Source organism: Ceratotherium simum, chromosome X (genome assembly GCF_057802395.1).
Source record: "Ceratotherium simum simum isolate JZ-2026a chromosome X, ASM5780239v1, whole genome shotgun sequence".
Taxonomy (NCBI): Eukaryota; Metazoa; Chordata; class Mammalia; order Perissodactyla; family Rhinocerotidae; genus Ceratotherium; species Ceratotherium simum.
The window spans coordinates 113,874,395-113,896,780 of NC_141940.1; the positions used below are offsets into that span (position 1 = coordinate 113,874,395).

General features: G+C 48.3%; 1 protein-coding gene across 3 annotated transcripts in view; it reads left to right on the forward strand.

Annotated features, from left to right (window-relative positions):
* Positions 1–22,386, forward strand: part of MAP3K15 (mitogen-activated protein kinase kinase kinase 15) — a 135,545-nt gene that overhangs the window by 105,188 nt on the left and 7,971 nt on the right. For all 3 annotated transcript variants that reach the window (XM_014791143.2, XM_087427620.1, XM_087427619.1), the window contains 10 exons: positions 1,415–1,542; positions 3,293–3,423; positions 3,660–3,765; positions 12,902–13,059; positions 17,420–17,603; positions 18,437–18,593; positions 19,026–19,200; positions 20,017–20,202; positions 21,095–21,200; positions 22,139–22,364. In XM_014791143.2, the coding sequence (XP_014646629.2) occupies positions 1,415–1,542; positions 3,293–3,423; positions 3,660–3,765; positions 12,902–13,059; positions 17,420–17,603; positions 18,437–18,593; positions 19,026–19,200; positions 20,017–20,202; positions 21,095–21,200; positions 22,139–22,364 (1,557 nt within the window). The remainder of the gene's footprint in view (positions 1–1,414; positions 1,543–3,292; positions 3,424–3,659; positions 3,766–12,901; positions 13,060–17,419; positions 17,604–18,436; positions 18,594–19,025; positions 19,201–20,016; positions 20,203–21,094; positions 21,201–22,138; positions 22,365–22,386) is intronic.

A 22,386-nucleotide genomic window follows, 5' to 3' on the forward strand; every position in this document is an offset into this window, starting at 1 on the left:
TCCCTTCATTTTTAGTGGGATTATGTGTTATGATATTTGAATTATAAGATAGGGCCTGAAATGAACTCATCCAACTTCTTCCAAGGCTGAGGAAGATTAAATGACTTCTCCAAGGACGTGAAAAAACAAGACTAGGATCCAATCTGTTGAGTTCCTCGACCAGTATTCTGTCTCTTATTCTCATGATGCATAAGGTGTTAGAGTTGTTTTTTTGGGGAAATCACTGGCATGTCCCACCTCCTTCAGTTGGTTGCAATAGATGTTTCAGTTTTTCATTGCTGATACTTGTTCCTGGGATTTTAGAGCTAGAAGGGACTTTAGAGACTGTATTGTTCTGTTCTCTAAATTTACAGGCTGAAATGAGGATATTGGGCACCTTCTCTGTGCCAGATTCTGGGCTGGCAGTGGGGACTGAAAGGTGACTTGGATACTGTCTTTATCCCAGAGTGCTCCCGGTTTGGTAGGGAATGCAGATACCTTTCCTGGGAGTCAAAGTGACAAGTGCCATGATAGACGGGTACACAGGGTGTTTGTAAAACATAGGAGACGAATGAACTACTTTTCTGGGGGGAGTTGTGGCAAGTTTGAGAAAATAAATCATCTTTGAGCTGGCCTTTGAGCGATGAGTAGGAGTTCATCTGGCAGAAAGGAGGCCAAAGCATTCTATGCTGAGAGAAGAACAGAGTTGTTAAAGCCCAGAGTGTATTCAGGAATAACAAATTGTCTGTTGTGACTTGCATGTTGGATGTGATGCAGTGGGGGGCTCTTGAGATAAGGCAAAAATTTTAAAAGATATAGTCCTTGTAGACCTGAGTTTGAAGGTCGTTGTGTGCTGTGTTAAGCAATATGGTCTTTATGTGGACTTTATGAAGAGAAGTGGTATGATGAGATGTGTGTTTAGGAAGAGGGAATATGGTGGCAGGGGAGGATAGACTAAAGAGGCCAGAGGCTGGAGCTGGGAGGTCCATTAGTTGGCTGTTGCTATAGTCTGGAGTGAGTCTATGGAATGAGACTAGAAGGCAGCTGAGGACAGAACCTTCTAGAACACCACCCTTCATGGGAGGCAGAGGAAGAGGGGCGGTGTTGAGAGAGGCAAAGGATGGTTGGAGAGTTCGGGTCCTAACCATAGCGATAGTAACAATAGCAGTCATTCACTGAGTACCTGCCACACCCCAGGCACTCCACTGGGTGCCTAAGAAACGTGCCACACTTTGGGCCCCAGCAGCCATGCGTGGCTGGTGTTAGTATGCCCTATTTTACAGATGGGAAGTTGAGTAGTCTCATGGGAGCCAAGGGAGAGAACGTTTCCAGAAGGAAGGGATGGCCAGCAGCAGGGCAGGGACTGGCAAGGTGCAGTGCAGACCCCAAGCCCCTAGGATTTGACAGGTGATGCCGGAACTGTCTTTCCTCCTAGGTACTCGCAGCCTCTGCACGAGGAGATAGCCCTGCACAAGTACCTCAAGCACCGCAATATCGTCCAGTACCTCGGCTCTGTTTCCGAGGACGGCTACATTAAGATATTTATGGAGCAGGTGCCTGGGGGTGAGTGGTCGCTGGTCTTCTGGTCTCACACTCTGAAAATCACTGATGAAAATATAATGTGAACATCGTTATCCTTCCTGCCAGTTACAAAATGGCAGACCTTTTAGATGTGTGGGAGCATTTGTTTCTCAGAAGAGTTGGAGACAAACTTGCCAATGTCACACAAACAGTCTATTTCTGGTTTGTTAATTCAATCATAAAATATTCATTGAGGATCTACTGAGTGCCAGCTGCTGGGCTGAGCGCTGGAGACAGAGAGATGAATAAAGCGTAGTCTCCGGCCTGGAGGCCTTCACAGTCAAGGAGATTAAAGACGGTTTGGAGAAGAGGGGACAGAGGTTTTTAAAATGACATTTCAAAATAACATGTTGACAGTGAAATCAAACACCAGTGCTTTATGCACAAAATCTCCAAATGCGGGCAATACAGTGCAGGGGTAGGAGTTCCTCGGATCTGGAGCCAGACTGTCTAGCGTGAATTAGTCCCTCCATCTGTAAGCTGTGTGAGCTCAGGCAAATTCTTTACCTCTCTGTGCCCTCAGTTTTCTGATTGAATAAATGAATTGTAAAATTGGCGTAATAATAATTCCTATAATAATTGGAGTAATAATAATTATTGGAGTAATAATGACCCTACCTCAGTGAGTTTTTGGATGGATTAAATGAGATAATGTATGTAAAGCTCTTAAAGCAGTACCTGGCAGAGAGCTCTCAGCAAGTGCTCATTAAAAAAAAATAATAAAATTAATGATAATAATTAAGAATGATAATTATGATCTGAATACAAATGTAAAAACTTTCGTTAGAAATCTGCATTCATTCATTCAACCAATAGTTATTAAGAGCCTACTATTCTATTAAGAGCCTAATTGTATATATTAAGAGTCAGGCATTGGGCTAGATTTTGAGGGTTACATTACTATAAATAAAGTACAGTTTCTTCTTCCCTCAAGTTGCTCATAGTCTAGCAGAAAATATGTTAGTTGCTGTTCATGTGAATTGATATTCTGGGCATGAGGACAACAGAGTTGGCAACAGAATTGGAGATAGATATGCGTGTGCCCTTTTACAGATGGGGAAACTGAGGCCTAGCAGGGTCTTATAGCACTGTGTAAGGGGTGCAGCTGAGACTGGCTGATGCCGAGGGCCTGCATGATGACCTCTGAAACAGGTGATCAGCATGCAGAGAAGGGAGGTTTTCTTTTGGCCCAAAGGTTCAATGTTTAATAGTATAATTGGAGGAGGGGATTGTTAAGATGGTCCTGCCCCTATGATCTGGCATTGGGGCCTCCTCACAATGAGGATGGAGAGACCCAATCTCTTCTGATCCTAGTCCCTGTCACCCTAAAGGGCCCCTCACTCTGCTCCTGTCCACTTCGGATGTCAGGGTGACGTGTGACCCAAGCTTTGACCCAAGCCATTGTGCTCTCCTCCTGACTTTGTGCAGCTGAGCAGAGCTAAACCTAAAGGTGGCCCCGCTGAATTTCAGGGGTCACAAGGGGTTCCTGTTCACCCTCCCACTCCGGTCAGGCTGACGTGCTGATTCACCTTCAGTCCCTTCCCTGGCTGTGCTGCTTGCACGTCGGGGGAACAGACGGCAAGGGAGGCGTGACGCTAGGTTTAGCCCAGATACAGTGATGCTGGCGTGAGTGCTTCCACTAGGTTAGGACCATCACCTCACTTTATTTCCCTGAACTCTTATAATGGAATCTTCGTCACCCTGACAAGTTTTCTGCTGTGTCCATTTCCAGGAAGCCTTTCTGCTCTTTTGCAATCAAAATGGGGGCCAATGAAGGAGCCCTCCATCAAGTTTTACACCAAGCAGATCCTGGAAGGCCTTAAGTATCTCCACGAAAACCAGATTGTGCACAGAGACATAAAGGTACTTGCTTGTCTGAGCCCACAAGGCTTCATTTGTGCATCTCAGATCAGGCGAGCTGCTGGCGATGTCTGCAGCTTGATCAGCTCACAGAAGGGAAACCATTGAGCATGACAGTCCCCGGAGTGCAAAGTCGAGTCTTCCTAGAGACTTGTGACCGTTTCTTAAGGTCCAGATCTGTGTCATGTTAGTTTGTTTAAATCTGTCTTTAAGCATTTGATGTTCTTCCTTTTCTAAAGGGTGATAATGTCCTGGTGAATACCTATAGCGGAGTTGTGAAAATCTCCGATTTTGGAACCTCTAAACGTCTTGCAGGAGTGAATCCATGTACAGAGACTTTTACTGGTAAGCAGAAGGGAGCTTGGTGTGGGGCGGCCACCTTGGAGTTAGGCTTGCTGGGCAAGCTGCAGTCCTTCAAGTGTTACTTACTGAGCACCTCAGCGCAGTGTGGGCGATTGATAATTGAAGTGGATGGCATATTGTCCCCAGCTTCAAATTGTTTGAACTTTGTCATAATGATGCACTTAGCCAGCTACTTGTGACAACAAGATTGCCTGTCTTCAAAGCTTGGGTAGGTGTAGTGCTCTGCTTGACGTTTTCCGAGGGTTTCTAACCAATCAGCAGAATGGTCACCTCCCTTTGAAGTTAATAGCACATTTTTCAGAATCGTGGGTAATTCTGAATAACAGTATTCCTCAGACAACTTATTAGGACATTTGATTGGTCTATCATAAAAATAGCCTATTACTTTAGTGAATTCTGGTACCTTGTGCTTTGATATGCTTATGTTTCCAAGGGAGTCTAATTCTTCCAGGGAATATGGTGTTCTAAGTGGGTTTGAGGAATTGGATCTTCTTTTCTATATGTCAGTAATGGAATCATTTAAGTGTTGAGAGGGACTGGCTTCAAAGAGTGGTATAAAATTGCCAGCTAGCTTTCCACTTACAAGACCAAGGAGTAGAATGATGCTCAAAAGCTACCTATGGTTTTTTGAAATTCCTGCTTAAAAGCAGCTATAGTAAAAACTTTGATCCTTGGAAAGAAGTGCTGATTTTGAATAAGCAAAGGTTTATGGTCCCCTAAGGTGTAATAAAGGGATCACAAAGATTTTGCTTGATGGAATTATGAAACAGCGCTTATAATATTATAGCTCTGCCATAAGCTGTAAAAGACAGATAACTGTTGTTCTCTCTCGCTGTAGCACCAAGCTGTAGAGGGGACAGATTGGCCTTAGTTTGGGTGAATAATATCAAGCGTTGAAAGGCTTGTCTTCAACAAGAGAGTTGTTGTCTGTTGGCCACTGGACGCCCACAGTGGAGACACATTCCCTGTCTAAGATAAAGGGGGAACTTACGCATCAGAAATGACTTCTCAGTTGTAACACCGGGGGAGGTACATGCCCATTGCCCTCAAAATGGGAAAATATTATACCAGGGACTCCACCAGAATCTCCCAAAGAAAGAGTGCATTGAATTTTCATTCACTGTTTCTGATATAAATATACATATATCAACATGTATAGATGAGTATGTATGTATGTGTGACTGGCACATTTTTTTAATACCCTAATTGAAAATGACTTATATTCTCCTGTTTGGAAGCTACCAATTAGCTTAGCAATATGTAGCAAGAGGGACTCTGGTATGACAAGGAGTTATTTCAAGACCTAAAACTCCCAACAATTTATCTTGTAATTAGCATCCCCAAAGAGGGAAAAAAAAATCACAAAACACATGTATAATTCATGTTCACATATCACATTTTCCCCAGTAATTGGCTTGAGGAAGCATGCATTTTGCATTGCAAAATAATGCAGGGGTATTTGGGGGATAATAAAGAAGGGGTCTCATTTTGGGTAGGAAATTCCCCTGCATACAATTACTCTTTGCAAGACAGAGCGGTTCTGTAAAGAAACCTCAGCTGGTTGGTGCGGAACTTGGAACTCTGATTGGGTGCGGGTAGACGTGCTGGGACTTTTCCACACAAATGCCCAGAGGCTGTTGGAGCCTGGAGGGAGAGCCAAAGGCTTCAGGCAACTTCTTGGCCCGAAGCCCTCCGCTCCTGTGTTCCTCTAAGGGTTTTCTCGGCTGTTGGCGTAAACCAACTAGAACAGGAGGAAGAGCTGTTATGGCCAGGATCAGTGGCCTTTGCTTTTGTTTTTTTTAACAGCTTTATTGAGGTATAACTTACATATCGTAAAATGCACCCATTTGAAGTGCACAATTCAGTGGTTTCTGGTAGATTTTCTGAGTCGTGCAGCCATTGCCACAATCCATTTCCATCACCCCCAAAAGGTCCCTGTGCCACTTTGCAGTCAGTCCCCATGGCCACCCCGGCCCCAGGCAACCACTCATCTACTCCCTGTTGGTATAGAAGTGCCTGCTCTGGAGATTTCAGAGAAACGCCATGATACAGTATGTGGTCCTTTGCATCTAGCTTCTTCCACTTCACATCGTCTTTTCAAGGTCCGCCCGTGCTTCAGCACGTATCAGTGCTTCGTTCCTTTTCTGGCTGAATAGTGTTCCATTATATGGATAGACCACATTTTGTTTACCCATCTACCAGTTAATGGTCATTTGGATTGTTTCCACTTTTTGGCTATTGTGAATGATACTGCTGTGAACGTTCACATACAAGCCTTTGTGTGGGTATATGTTTTCATCCCTCTTGGGTAGATACCCAGGAGTGTGAAAGGGAGGAAGACTGTCCTCTACCCACTCTGGGTCCTTTCTGGCTGGGCTACAAATTAAATTGACATGAGACCAAATAGCAGGAGAAAAATCAAACAAAGCTTTATAACGTGTATACATGGGAGAAACCAAGGAAACTGAGTTTCTTGACAAAATGGCAGAGGTTCTCTTCTTACCTAAATAGATTTAGGTAAAGACAAAGGAGGATGTTGGGGGTAGGGAAGTCAGAAAGCACAGTAATCAAGAGTATGCAGATTTAAGTCCTCTCCTTCTGTACTTATAAGAGTTTCTAGAGATAAGGTCATCCCCCCTCTTCCCAGTACAGAGAGGGAGATACCTTTACAAATGGAGATTTCCCTTACAAATATAAATGTTTGGTAAACAGAACTTTGATAAGAATGGGCTTAGCAAGGCCCCTCCCAGTCTATCCATACCCAGAGTTAAATTCATTTAGGCACTTATTGGGGGAGGTCAAGTGTCCATCAGAGAAAATAATCAAGGTAAAGAGATATATTTTGAGGTGGCCAATTTTGATCTCCCACAAGTCGAACTCGAGACAGGAACCCTGTTCTGGTCTATGGCTGTAAACATTCTTGGTTTAAATTCTGGCTCAACCATTTGCCAGCTGTGTGACCTTGGGCATGTTACTTAACCTCTCTGTGTCTCAGTTTCTTCATAAGTAAAAGAGAGATGCTCATAATACCTATTGCATAGGGTTTTTATAAGGATTCAACTGAGTTGATATTGATGAAGTGCTTTGACCAGTACCTGGCTCATAGCAAGTGCAACTGAAGTATTTGTTAAAGAAACAAAATAAATACTACTTTGCACTTAGAAGTCACAGGTTATTAGAGCTGGCAGGAGCCTTGGAGAGAATCGAGTTTATGTGCATAACTAGCATGTTGAACCTGTCGGACTCAAAAGGCGTAATCATAAAAGCCGTTTTATTTTTGTCTCCCACTGCCCTTTACAGCCTTCCCAGAGCAGTAGTCCTTTCTCATGACTTTTCCAGCCACCCTTAGATAACAAAGTGGAAATCTTAATTGGCACTTTGAGAAGCAAGCATGGTCTGTATGCAGTAATTGAAAGGGTTGGGCTAATGTACTCATCAGCACTCTGGTCCTCATTGGATGGGCAGACTTCTCTCCCTGTCCTGCTGGCCCAGGGGCAGGCAGCACAGGGGTCGGGGTGTCAGCTTTCTCCCTCCTCCCCCCGCAGCCTACTCACCAGCTGCAGGAAGGAGAGGAGAGGGGCACGGAAAGTTGTCACTTGGCTAGCACTGTTCTAAGGTGGCTTTGTGGGCTCTGGGTTTGGCTGATGGTTACTATTAACTCTTTCCTGCCAGGTCCCTCTGAATATAACTCCCGTGTCCTGGACAGGGGCCTGTCCTTTAGCGGACTGCCCCTGCCCACCCCTCCGATCTTTTACCCCTCACGGTGTATCCACCCCTCCAGCTTTTTCTCTTGAGGGATCCAGGCCCTGAAAGATTGTCTTGGGGCAGGATTCCCTTTAAAAAGACCCTAAAGCAGTATTTCTACAATGGGTCCTGCATCTGGTGTCCAAGGTTCATGCATCTTTTACCCACTGTCGAGAGGGTGTGATGATATCCCCAGACCCTATGGTCTCCTACTCTGCTGCTGTAAGCTGCATTTGTTCCCATGGGACCCAGTACACTGTGCAGCATACCTGCAGGGGACACATACATATGGAGCTCTGAGTGGGCCCAATGACAAGCCCTCAAAGGCTTTGGGTTAGGAGGAAGTGGTGCCCCCTCCCACCAGGCCCATCCCTTGGTCTGGGCAACTGGGGTGGCCCCTGGAGCCATAGAAGGCTGCACCTTACTTCTCTTTTCTCAACTTCATCAATATTAAATTGTGAAACTTTGGGCTCTAACACTATCTTGGGGGGCCCATGGAAGGTGCTAACACATGCAGCCTTCTTTCAAGTATGATTGTCCTGAGGGAGGGTAGACCCCTCAGCACAGCTCTCTCTAGAGAAGTTGTTTTCAAGCCCACCCCCAGTCTCTACTCTCTGAACCTTTTTAACCCCTTGATCTGGGCGGGAAGCCTCTGTGAGTTGTGTAACCAGTTGTCTGAGACCCCCTTAGAACTGTGCACCTGTGGTCCCGCTCTCACCCCTTGCCTTGGTATCTGGATCATATCTTGGCACCTCAGTCAAAACTTCTAAATTACTGTCCTCTGCTGTGGGTTTTCTTTGCTGGTAATTGGAAAATCCTGCTTGGGCAATTGTCCAGGAGCCTCCAGTGGATTTCATGTCCCAAGGAGGCTGAGGCAATGCCTGTGGGTCTCCTGATCACCTTGTTCTGAACTCTGCACCACTGCACTGGTGTAGGTACCTGAGAGTGTGGCTGGCTGGCTGATGGAGTGACCAGTATGGTGGGCATACCTTGGAGGAAATGCAGTTTAGGGAGGATATGAAACCCTTAAGAGAGCTAGATTTAAGGCAAGCAAACTTTCCAGGATTTCTGCATTATTCAGATGCACCCCCATGGCGTCTTCACTTGGTTTTCTCGACAGAAGCCAGCCTTTGGTACAGCTGATGCACACCCACAACATGCACCCCACCTGGGACAGTCCCTTGACTATTTGAAATAATCGCGTGGATCCCATCTCTCTCTGTTGGCTGTTCCCTGTGCGTGGATGGTTTCCTATGAATACGGTAGTAAATAAAATGGAGCCCCCAGTTTTCCGTCATTGCTCTACGCCTTCCAGTCGTGTGGAAACAAGTCACATTATGGCTTTGAAAATCCTTGCATCAGCTGCTCTTATTCAGGCAGCGTTTTCTTCAGTGGTGCTTCCCTGGATTTGTTACATAGATCAGCGATGTCATGGTGTGTAGCTCCAAATTTGGAGACAGGAGACCTGAGTTCTAGCTTGAGCAAATCCCCTAGCTTTTCTGAGCCTCAGTTTCCTCGTGTATAAAATGGGAATAACAGTAGATAGTGCCTTCTCTGCCCGCCCTTACGGAGTTGTGAGATTCAGGTGGACAACGCTACATGGAGACGCTTTGTAAGCCATTGAGTGCTAATTGAAAGTCAGACATTGTGGCCAGCAGCCTCCAAGATGGCCCCCAGTGATCCCCACCTCCTGGTATGCACAGCCTGGTGTAATCCTCCCCCCCTTGAATGCTGGCTGGACTTAGTGACTCGCTTCTAATGACTAGATTAAGGCAGAGTGGTGGTGTGTGACCTGGAGACTAGGTCAGAAAGGGCAGTGTGGCATCCCTCTTGCCTCCTTTCTTTGGATCACTCGCTCTGGGGGAAACCGTGTCTTGAGCAGCCCTATGGAGGATCCCACATGGTGAGAAACTGAAGCCTCTTCCCAATGCCCACATGAGCTTAGAAGTGGATCCTCCAGCCCCAGTCTAGCTTTCAGCTGCAGCCTAATGAGAGACCCTGGGCCAAATCCACCCGGCCCAGCTCTTCCTGGATTCTGACGCTTGTGAGATCATATCTGTTATTTTAAGCTGCTAACATTTGGAGTAATTTATTACATAGCAATAAATAACTAATACGGATGTCACTAAGTCCCTACCTTTAGATAGGGTGATATTCACTATGGTTCCATATAAAGAAAATCTCCAAATTGAGCGTTAGGCAGACTTATCCTCCAATTATGAACAATTGTACTAAGGTGGACAGTTATTCGACCAGGGTCATTAAGCCGTTGCAATTTGGTTCAGTACTATTTTCTACTGTTGCATAACTTTGTAACAGTTTATTCCTGTGTTCTTGTAAGAATTAGCTTTTAGTGATTGTGTTCGTCAGGATCCAGGTAGGAAAATCGAAATCACCCCAGTTATTTTTACAGAGAAAATGTAATAGGAAGAACTGGTTCCTGGGACTGAGTTATCAGAAAGCAGCCTACATCCCTAGGGCTTGGGGCAGCACAGGGGAGGGTAGGATTTGAGCCTTTCAGGAGGGGATGCTGTGCCACTGGGCTGGAGCAGGCAACTCTGGGGGGGCAAGATGAAGCTGATTCTGGAAATATGGAGGGTGGGACAAAAAAGCTAGAAACTGGGGGCCGGCCTGGTGGCGCAGTGGTTAAGTGTGCACACTCCGCTTCGGCAGCCCGGGGTTCGCAGGTTCGGATCCTGGTGCACACCGACGCACCGCTTGTCAAGCCATGCTGTGGTGGCGTCCCATGTAAAGTAGAGGAAGATGGACATGGATGTTAGCCTGGGCCCAATCTTCCTCAGCAAAAAAAAAAAAAAAAACCTAGAAACTGGAGTTGAGCACTGCTACTAGAACCAACTGAGGGTCCAAAGTGAAGCTTGCTCAGAGAAACAGCAAGCAAACTGGGAGGAACAAGTAACCTCTCCTTCCTCTTTCCTTCCAGGCTTGCTCACTTGCTCTCTCTAGCGCTGCCTAGTGGCAGAGCCTAACGGGGAGCAGCAAGCAAAGCAGAAATGTGGTCTGCAGAGTCCCAGACCGTGTCATAGCAGCGCTGAGGGATAATAGCTTAATAAACAGCACCATGTCATCTTTCCTTAATTAATGAATTATAGATTAGTTAGAAGGTACATTCCCTGCCAAGGCCTCTCCTTCTATTATTCGCAGCGGTAGGAACCTGGAGGGGATATTGCGTCACTGGAAGTTCCCTTCCTGCAGCTCTGGGATTTCCTAACAATGCAGCAAGTGCTGTGAGCCTCCATCTTGCCCAACCCTGCAGCCAACTGAACACTTTCCCGCCGGGCTTTCAGCCCCAGAGACCAAAGCTGTCATTTCTGCCCCACTGATCTGTCATGTTTACTGATCCAACCTGATTTATATTAAACTTTAAATTAGTAAGAATTAAATAAAATTGAAAATTTTTTAAATTAAAATTCATTTCTACAGTCTCACCAGCCACATTTTAAGAGCTCAACAGTTGTATGTGTCTAGTGGCTACCATATTGAACTGCACAGAATAGAACATTTCCATTATTGCAGAACATTCTATTGGTCAGAGCTGTCCTAAAGCCTTTCAAATGCTCATAGGAAGGAAAACTGGTAGTAAGACATTGGATCTTCAAGAGGAGGATGTAGTAGGTAGCTTCTTGAAACGTTTTTTTTTTAACCAATGAGCCCTTTGTTTTCATTGCTCAAGACTCAGGAAACCCACTTTGGTTGCATGATCTTGAGATAAGCACTTGAATTTGTCTGGGCATCACTGTTCTCTATTCACGCCTTGGCCAATGTCATCTCTGAGTTCACTGTTTATTATAAACCTCTTCACCAGCACACAGCACCTGCTGCTCTTGCTTCCACATTTCCGCTTTCTTCAGGCTTGGTTTCAAGGAAAACCAAAGACTTGACTCCCAGAGCTCTTTTTTTTTTAAAATTTTTATTTATTTATTTTTTCCCCCAAAGCCCCAGTAGATGGTTGTATGTCATAGCTGCACATCCTTCTAGTTGCTGTATGTGGGACGCGGCCTCAGCATGGCCGGAGAAGTGGTGCGTCGGTGCACGCCCGGGATCCGAACCCGGGCCACCAGCAGCGGAGCACAAGCACTTAACCGCTAAGCCACTGGGCCAGCCATTCCCAGAGCTCTTGACAGCCCTCCCTGCCCCGTCTCTCCAGCAATCCTTCAACATCTCTTCTCCTCCCAGTGCTATATCTGATCACCACCTTCCCTGTGGCAGCCTCTGGTGGCTCATGACCCACAGGAGAAAGCACAAAGTCAGAGCCTTTGGAACACACAGTTTGCTGTTTGGGCTGCACCCTGGCCACTGCCTCCTTAATTTTTAATTCTTAATTCCCTGCCCTGTGTCAAATCACTTGTGCTTCCCTGAACTCACTCTGTACTTCACACCCATGGGCCTTTGCTCAAGCTCTTCCCCTTGCCTGGAAGTCCTCCCATCCCTTTGTCCACCTCTTCGACCTTTGAGGCAGGAGTCTAGTTCACTGGCAGCCCCATCTGCCGCCCCTTTGGATCTGCCTCCACGTTCATAGCAAGGTCATGCTTTACCACACCTGTTCCCAGCCAATGACTGAGTATGGTGGAGGTACTAGAACCAATATGGGACTCTTCCAATGGGCAACTTGGGTCCAGGGACTACCCAGTGGCCTGACTAAAGCTGTCTCACAGCTTTTCTGCCATCTGAGACTCTTCCTACCCAATTCTGCCTTCCTCCTCTTTCCCAGGTGTCAGACCTGCATTGCAGTCTGACAGCTCTCCCTGCCCATCCTGCTCCCTCCCCCTTTCTCCTTCATACACTTCTCTAGTAAATCTCTCATATGTCTAATCCTGTCTTGGCATTTACTTCTCAGAGACCCAAATTGACACAGCTATAGCTTTCCCTGACTCGAACCAGGCAGAATCAAGCACTTTTCCATCCATGTTCTCAGAGCCCTCTGTGTACAACTCTGTTATAGCCCTTTCTACATTTTACTGTCGCCGCCGCCACCACCACCACCATCATCATCATCATCATCATCATCGTCATCATGTCTGTCTCCTCCACTAGGCAGCTCCTAAAGGTCAGACACTGTGTTTCTTGCATTCTGGTTTCCCTGTATCTAGTGTGCGCTAATATGTGCTGATTGAATTGAATTGGGCTCATTTATCCTTCAAGGGGCTGAGCAATCCTTTCTCAGCATGACTAGTATTAAAGGAAGGCATGTTGCATGTCTCTGGTCAAAGAAAAGATGCAACCATACTATTTATGCATGAAACCAGGCTCCATCTGTCATTAATGAGAGCGTTAAAGTTCACGTGTTTGTTTACTAATGGTCCACTTAGATTTTAAGCAATATGGTGTCCACGATCTTTATTTTTTTTTCCAATAGGCACTCTGCAGTACATGGCACCTGAGATTATTGATCAAGGACCTCGCGGGTATGGTGCCCCAGCTGACATCTGGTCCCTGGGCTGTACCATCATTGAGATGGCCACCAGCAGGCCACCATTCCATGAGCTCGGCGAACCGCAGGCAGCAATGTTTAAAGTAAGACATGTTTGCTGATTTAGGTTGCTGGTGTTGGGGAGATATAAGGAAAAACAAAATCTTCTCCCAGTCCAGAAATCTCTCCACTATCCAAAGATGGAAGAGAAAGAAAACAGTTTTATTATTGAATAAGCATTACATCAGAACGTGATGCCCGTCATAGGCAGTCTGCTAAGAGGTTGCAAAGACAGAAAGAACTCGCCTCCTTTTATCGAGCCAAGCAGTACAACCCTTTCCATCCATGTTCTCAAGGGAAACACTAGCTAGTCCTCAGGTGCGTGGACTGGACAGCACCATTGGTCACAATGGTTCATCCACGGTTCACCTGGTAATTGGGGCCACCATTTGCGTTAGCTAGTTAGCTTTACCGCCCCCCCCTGCCCCCCAAATAAACTTCTCAAATCTTTAAGACAGGAGGTAGTTTTGGAGCGAGGCACCGCTGAACTTAGGCCTGTACCCTCCCGCAGAAATGGAGATAGGGGCCGGGGGCGCTCTTCCTTGATGACATTTCAAAGAGGTGGCCCCCAGGTCCTTGAGAAAGAGTTCCTGGCAAGAGGCTTATTTAGCTTTTGAAAAGATTTACATACATCTCAAGGGGACAGAAAACTTACATGTTTTCTAAAGTGAATGCTCTAAGAAAGGAGACGTCTGTTCCCTTATTTTCAACAGAGGGAACTGAGCCTCTGTATTTTGAATCTCTATCTGCCCTTACCCTGGGTAAGGTGCAAAGGCCACGGGGGGGCTGTGTCTTTGGAGGGCAGGTCTCTGATTGGGTTTGGAGAGGTGGTACTTTGGGTATCAGATAATGTTTCCTTTGTCAATCTACAAACCTTCGCAGAGATAACGGAAAGGGCACCCAGTGTGTTGAGGCTCACATAGAAGCGATTGATGACTGTGGGTGGGGGTTCACTGCTGGGCACGTTCCCTTGGGAAGGAATATGCTTGCTCGTGACCTCACGGGAAGCTGATGCCAGGACAGCCCTGGGTGCCCAAGGTCAGGTCTGTGGCTTCTGGCTCTGTGTGAGCTGGGAAAAATTTAAGAGGGGCTGTAGCCCTGAGTCCATTACCAGCAGTGACCTTCCATGGGGCATTTTTGTTCACCCCAAGACTAAGAAGGAAGAGAGTGGGGTTGCAAAAGGCCAAGTGGCCACTGCTTATGGACAGCGAGGTCACAGTGCATCGAAGCAGCCTGATGGAACATGATTCCAGAGGCCTTTCTTCCTGCTTCTCTGCCAGGCGTTGGGGCCTCTCAGCCTGTCTACCCCGCAGCCTCGCCGCCTGCGTCTTTGCCAGGCCCTCCAGCTCAGCCTCTTCGGCAGAAAGGACTCAAAGGCACAAGTGCAGGTTTCTGCCCATGAGCTGCGTGCAGCCCACTCAGTGGGCTCTCAGTGCTGGGGGTGCCTTGGCTGCTCCCCCCAGCCGGGCCCCTGCAGAATGTTCTCAGAGCTTCCCACCCTCCCAGCAGCTGGCAGGCAGCTCCAAAGGCAAGACCTCAAGTTGAGAAGTTGTCTTCTGGCACCTGCAATCCCAACAAGACCCTGAACACCGAGCCTGGAGAACAGCAGTGACCTTCCCTCGCCCTTTGATGACTACCCATGATGGAGCCCCCTGAGGGCCATTGAAGGTCTTCCCTGCAGCTTCAGTCACAGCCTCGGAAACAGTACTAGCTGGGGCTGAGAAGAGCACCGGGGCCCACTGGAGAGCCATGGCTGTCTGCTTTCTGATCAGCTGCCAGCTTCCTGCACCCTCAGGAAACCTGTCTGAAGGCTGTGACTTGCTCAGTTCATCCACAGGGCCCGAGCGACTCCCCTCACCCTCTCCCTTCCTCCTGTTTCTGGTTAGCTAATTTGCTATACAAATTCTTTGAAAATATATTGAGCTTTTTGGATGGCATGTAAAGTCAATTTTTATTGCAAACTAGAAAGCTATTATTAAATAAATAACGTCCCCCGTGTTCTCTTTGCAAAGACTGTAGAAATTATTTCTGGGATCTCTAGAATCCTTCAGAAAAATTTTAAGAAACTTCTGGGCAGTGTCTGAAACAAGACGAACTGTGTTTCCCCCAAAGGGACTCTTATGGGTTTGTGTCCCCTAAAAAAAGATATCTTGAAGTCCTGATCACTAGTACCTCAGAATGTGACGTTATTTGGAAATAGGGTCTTTACAGAGATAATCAAGTTAAGATGGGATCAATAGGGTGGGCCCTAATCCAGTATGACTGGTGTCCTTATAAAAAGGAGAAATTTGGACACAGAGAGAAGACAATGTGAAAAGACACAAGGAGAATGCTGTGTGAAGGCAGAAATTGGAGTGATGCATCTACAAGCCAACACCAAAGATTGCTGGCAACCACCAGAAGCTAGGAAGAGGCAAGGAAGGACTTCCCTACAGGTTTCAGAGAGAGCATGGCCCTGCTGCTGCCTTTATTTTGGGCTTCCAGCCTCCACAACTGTGAGAGAATAAATTTCCCTTGTTTTAAGCCACCCAGTTTGTGGTCTTTGTTACAGCAGCCCTGGGAAACTAATACAGGGACCTTTTGAGTAATAGCGAAGCACTCTTAAAAGTAATGTGCTTGCAGGATGCCGGAGTGCCAGGGGAGAAGCCACCCTTTCCTCTTTGAGTTCTTGTCCTGAATTTTTGTCTCTGGCTCCCCTAGTGCCCTTATCTCCCCACCCTCAGGTGAGGGGTGCCACCTGCCATGTGCGGAGCATTTCAGATCTTGGGGGTTGAATTCCATCCAGCTTTTAGTGTTCTCAAAATCCCAAACTCATTTTTTTAAATTTTATTTTATTGTGGTAAGAACACTTAACGTGAGATCTACCCTCTTAATAAATTTTTAAATGCATAATACAGTCTTGTTGGCTTTAGGCACGATGTTGTACGGCAGATCTCTAGAACTTATTCATCTTGTTTACCTGAAACCTTATGCCCATCGAGTAGTAACCCCTCATTTGCCCCTCCCCCCAATCCAAAACTCTCGAGCTGTCATCCTGCCCATGAGGAGCAGCGTGTCAGAAATGGTAAGCGCACCCCAGGTCAAAGGACTTTGGGATGTGAAGTCGAAGGCTTGCAGTTTGCTCTCTGCAGCACCCAGATCTTGCTTAGGTGGGTAAGGAAGGCCACGCCAGCCCCCAGGGTTGCTGAGGAGCTAGGAACAGGGTGGATCTGGAGGACAGAATGGCTTCCACCCTTGGTTTATTAGGTGGGCTCGGAAAAGACACAGAGAAGACTGCAAACTTGAAGACAACAACTCCTAAGAAGAATAGAGTGCCATCTCCATGGGAACAGTTATGCAGGAGGAGGTTATGCAAGATGGACGAGCAGGACTTGTGGAAGCATTCTCATCTCACGGTGAGATGTGACAGCTCAGCCCCACCTCCTGCTCCCCTATGTTCGACATTTTGGAGTTTTTGTTCTCATAATCCTTGATGGGGGACCGTGTTGGCCCCATGCTTCTTGATGGGGTTTTTGATCTGGTTCCACTGCTCCCTCGTGGTGGTGGTGGTGTCCTCGGAGGCCAAGGTCACAGGGACAGAGAGCCTTTAGCAGAACTGTAATGAGCTGGCCAGAAGTGGGAGCTGGAGCAGAAATTGTAGCATGAGCCCACACAGGAAAGGGCAGTGCCCCCTTCCTCGGCAGGTTTTACCCCACAGGGATGAGGGCATGGGCCGTGAGGTACCAGCTTCCAGGTTTGGTCTGCATGAGATTTATAGCTGGAGGTGGAGGATTTGGGCTGTGACTGCACAGAGACTGAGAGATGTGTGTAGCATCTTTTGGGGACCCTGTGTATCAGAGAACAGGTCACAGATGCCTTTGAACACCCTCAGTTAGAGCATCCTGCTGCAGAACCATCTCAGTTATCTTCTGCTGCATAACAAACCACCCCAAAACATTAGAGGCTTAAAATAATCACTTTTTATTTCTCCCAGTTCTGTGGGCTGACCATTGGCTCTTCTGCTGGTCTTGCCGGGGCTCACTTGTGTCGCTGCATCCAAGTGGCGTCTTGGCTGGGGCAGGATGCTCATGGAGGGCTTCTCCCATGTGGCTCTTCATCCTTGGCAACCTCCCTGCATGGTGGTCTCAGGGCTCCCAAGAGGACTAGAGCAGAAGCCAAAGGCACCTTAAGGCCTATGCTCTGAAGCACTTCCCCCACAACCTATTGGGAAAAGCAAGGTCCCAAGAGGCCAGCGGCGGTGGGTGGGTGGGGGCATGGACACAGGTGTGAGTCATCAAGGCTGCTCTTACAATCCATCACCAGCCCCTCAGGATGGCAGGTGTAGGAGCTTTGTAGTGAAGGCATGTACACCTGGATTCACCCAAGGCCTCACCGTCACATCTGTCGCCTCTCCTTCAAATGCAGGTGGGGATGTTTAAGATCCACCCTGAAATTCCAGAAGCCCTATCAGCTGAAGCCAGAGCCTTCATTTTATCCTGCTTTGAGCCTGACCCCCAAAAACGTGTCACCGCCACTGACCTGCTCAAAGAGGGCTTCTTAAGGCAGGTGAACAAGGGCAAGAAGAACCGAATTGCTTTCAAGCCGTCAGGTGAGGCCTACCTGGACAGCGGGGGTGCTGCCCTGGGCCCCCGGCTTCTCTGTTGCTCAGAGAGAGTGCCAGCTCTCCGGACTGCTGAGCTTCCCACCTGGCACCTGTTTTTGTGAAGAGTGGCAGGGATTGGTGCAGTAGGTGTAGGGGTTGTTAAAACTCAACTAATGGATGTCCCTTGATTTCCTGACAGAGGCACAGGAGCCTCACGGGTAACTGTGATGCCCTCCCTCCCCCCGCCCTGTGAAAGTCTTTCCTTTGGGATTGTGCCAAGGAGGGAGGCGAGAGGTGCCCTGGCTGGGGTTTTGTGTCTTCCCCACATGCAGGGCCTGGCCTGTCCCCCTGTGCTGTTCCTGACCTTGATTAAAGGGCATGTCAGAGGAGTTAGCCTGTGGTGGCTGTCCTGCAGGCCACTGAAGCCAAGCGAGCCCTTCTAGGGCAGTAAGTCTTACCCAGCAATGACGTAAGAGTGGCCCCGGAAAAGCCGTTAGTTCTCTTTGCCTTGGCGTGGATGGGGCCAGAAGGCAGGACAGAGCTGCTCAGCATCTGGCTCCCAGATTGGACTACCTGCCTCAGCATTTCGTGCTGGCTGGTTAGAAATGCAGAGTCTCAGGCCCATCCCAGACTTGCTGCAGCAGAAGCTACATTTCACCACAATCCCTGGGTGTTCGTGTGCACCACTTAGAGCAGCACCAGTTAGAGCAGCACAGGCTTTAGCAAGCGCCTGTGTGCGCCACCTGGCCGGAGGGGTTGCCGAGGCTCAGCTTCCCACCCGCCCTCTCCGCAGCATCCTCCTTCTCTAAACCTCCCTCCTCCTGTCTGCCCCCACACAGAGGTGGCCCGGGGTGCCGCCCTGGCCCTGCCCACGTTAGGGGAGCCCATGGGCAACAGCAGTGAGCATGGCCCTGTCTCTCCCGAGTCTGACGCCCAGTCCGACGTGTTCTTCGAGAAGGCCCGGGCGCCCAAGCACCAGCTCAGCCACCTGCTCAGGTATGGCCCGCCCCATCCACCCACTCTGGGCCTGCAAGGGGCGCTTGTGTTCCCAGGGAGCAAAATACCTCCCGGGTCAAAACCAGATGGCCGAGTAGGTCTTTTGCTTCCTTTCTGCATGGTCAGTAGCGAGGCCAACAGTGCCAGCAAGGAGGGCAGTGTGTTCACTCGCTGTCCCTCCCCCCTCCGTCCCTTCCCCATCTCCCATCCTCTCCTCTTCTTCCTCTCGTCCCCCTTTTCTCTCCCTCTCTCAACACTGGTGCTGTGGGGGTTCGAAGGAATACTGCATCTCTTCCATCTGCCCACTTCTTGCAATTTCATCTTCCTGAGGTGGGCACTGCGGAGGATTCACCTCTGAGCCCCTCCCCCACGGTGTCCTAGCCTGGAGACTTTTCTCTGGGACGCACAGGGATTGTCCGTGTTTGTCTGCAGTGTTCCGGATGAGAGCTCGGTCTTGGAAGACCGGAGCGCAGCCTCGTCCCCAGAGGACAGGGACCCGGGTCTCTTCTTGCTGCGTAAGGACAGCGAGTGCCGCGCCATCCTGTACAGAATCCTCTGGGAGGAGCAGAACCAGGTGGCCTCCAACCTGCAGGAGTGCGTGGCCCAGGTACACGCGGAGTAGGGGGGCGGAGGACGTTTGCTAATCCTCTCCCCTCTGCCCGCGTCTGGGTCCCAGAACAGGTCCAAATGGGGACCGAGGTTCCTGCTACCATGGAACATTTGCACAATTACAATAATCACCATAAGTATTTCCCAGCGTCCTTCCCTCCTCCAACAAAACAAAAGAAAATACAAAGAAAAAAAAAACTCCCCTGAAACCAATTTGGGGAACACTGCAGTGAATCCACGCATTGATGTGGCGGTGCTGCCTCCTGGTGGAAACACGCCAAATGGCAGCACAAAGCCCAGGAGCTCGCAGCATTTGCCCTGCTCTCTCGTTATCCCCCTTTTGAGCCCTGGAGCTGAGTTGACTCTCAGCTGTAGGACACACTAGAGTTGCCTCAGAAGCTGGGAAAACAGCCACTTTAGAGAGAAAGGTTATGGCTGAAAATATTTGAGTTTTAACTTATTTTGGATGGTGGAAGGTCCTTTTAGGAAGAGGCTCCTGCCCCACTATGAACTATGCCTTATGACAAGGCCCATTCAAGGCAGGCCTTACAAGGGGTTACAGGAAGGCGGAACCATTTCTAGAGGGGCTTAGTTGTGTGTGTGCCCCAGCCAGGGAGGAGAGGGGCCCACCTAACCCTCTAACAGGAAAGATGGAGGGAATTCTGGGAACAGAGACCCCTTCTCAGCCGGAGAGTCCACAATTGCATTAGCGAATGGATTAATGGACAATCTGGTTAATCCAGTTTCCCCACAATACTTCTTGAATTTTCCTTCCCTCTCACTCAAAGTGATTTTTTTTTTTTTTGGTGGTCAGAGTTCGGAAGAGATGCATCTCTCAGTCACCCACATCAAGCAAATAATTGGGATCCTGAGGGACTTCATCCGCTCCCCAGAGCCCAGGGTGATGGCATCCATGATATCAAAACTAAAGGTGGATCTGGACTTTGACAGCTCATCCATCAATCAGATTCACCTGGCACTGTTTGGATTTCAGGATGCTGTAAGTGCTCCATCTGGCCCTATAGAACATTCCAGAAGGCAGGAAGCCCACTGAAGTGGCTCATAGCCAAGACAATGGAGCTTGATTACCATCTTCTCCCATAGTCCCCATCTCTTCTCACCTGTTTACACCTCAATCCCGAGTGTCAGCAGTTTTCTAAACACTGAATATGCAAGTACAGGTGAATGGGCCGATTGCATTTGGCCACAAAGAGCAGAAGTGTAGCCTTTGGGAACAAGTGGCATCTGCCAGCTGAGTAGGCATGAGGTTTAAGCTTATGTGTCTGCCCAAACAGAAGTGAGCCACTCCAGGCCCAAGACCATGTCTGGTTCATCTTTGTGTCCCAAGCCCCTAACACAGAGCCTGAGGTCTCATAGGTGCTCAATAAACGCTCACTGAATAAACAACAAAGAGGCCCAGTGAGGTAGATCCGATCACTGTACCCATCCCCTAGACCCCAGCATGACTTAGGGTCAGCTTGGAGAAAGACTCAGTCCAGAAGAAACTTAAGTCGAGTAGAAATCCTGGTTAACACTTCATCTCAGAGTAGAAGCAAATTAGAATTAGTAAGAACTCATATTTCTTAAAAGTAAAATGGAGGGGCTGGCCCCGTGTCTTAGCAGTTAAGTGCGCGTGCTCCGCTACTGGTGGCCTGGGGTTCGGATCCTGGGCGCGCACCGACGCACTGCTTGTCCAGCCATGCTGAGGCGGCGTCCCACATACAGCAACTAGGAGGATGTGCAGCTATGACATACAACTATCTACTGGGGCTTTGGGGAGAAAAAGGGGAAAAAAAGGAGGAGCCTGGGCAATAGATGTTAGCTCAGGGCTAATCCCCCCCCCCAAAAAAAAAGTACAATGGACCAGAGATCTGTATTTTTGTGATTTGTAGGTAAATAAAATTTTGAGGAACCATCTAATTAAGCCCCACTGGATGTTTGCGATGGATAACATCATCCGTCGAGCGGTGCAGGCCGCAGTCACCATTCTCATGCCAGGTAAGTGCCTTCTTTTTGGTTAAGGTCGTGGAAAAGATCAGAAACATGCTCTACACTCAGTTGTTACTTTCTCTTTTCCATCTTGGCTATAAACTTCCCTGCAATTAAGTAACACTGTCATAGACCCCTTCCCGGGCTAAAATCCTGTGATTCTAAGAACTTCTCCTCGAGCTGTATTTACGTGCCCCCGTGGGCATAACCGAGGAGCCTGCATGTAGACTTAAAGTCGTGATCTAAACAGGGAAGTTTGAGCCTGAGGGCCAGGATCCTACAGTGCGTGCTCTTGTGCACTCAGGAACGTCTACCGGTGGGTTGATGATTTAATGATTAGGTCTCCTCTCAAAATCATCATGTGGTAGCTGTAGAAATCTTTGGTTTTTGTAAACTCTATTTTTGAAATGTTAGAGCAGCTTAATACCCAAGTTGATTCTTCTTCTGTGGTGACTTCTTCCTATGAAGGGAGGCTTTGCAACGCTTCCGTTGACATTGCCACTTCCTCTCTTGACTTTGCTCCCTCCCTGTCATCTGCCTGCTCCCCTGAATGTACTTTGAGCCCAGAACCCAGGCTCAGCTTCTGGGAGAGGCTTGTTAAACCCCAGGACTTCATGACTCCCTCCTCCAAGCAGGCAACTTGCAGTAGTAAAAGATCACAGGCCTGGGTGGAAGCCTAGTTGTACCTTTTTAAATCTGGCCTTGGCTAACTAACTTAACATCTTTAAGCCCCCGTTTCCTCATCTGTAAACTGGAGGTGGTCATCTTTTCACTGCAGAGAGCTGAGTGCAATAGTCTCCTCTCCATTTATGAAGTCAGCAGTCCCCTGACAGAGCGTTTCATTGGCCGGGCCAGCCTCCGAACAGCCTCGTTGGCTGGCACAGGACATAAGCTACACCAAGCCCTGGCCTTGTTGAACCATGATCCTTTCTTCTATGATTTCGCAGAGCTCCGAGCCCACTTTGAGCCTGCCTCAGAGACCGAAGGGGTGGATAAGGACACGGATGAGGTGGAAGAGGACTATGCCCCAGCAGAGCCGCCCGGAAGTGAAGTGCAGGTAGCATATGGAGGGAGCAGACCCGCTTCAGTGGTTGTCCAGGAGGCCCAGCCCCAGCAGCTCCACCAGCAGCATCTGAGCCTGCAGCTAGGGAAACTGAGGCAGGAGACCAACAGGTGAGCAGAGGTGGGACAACGA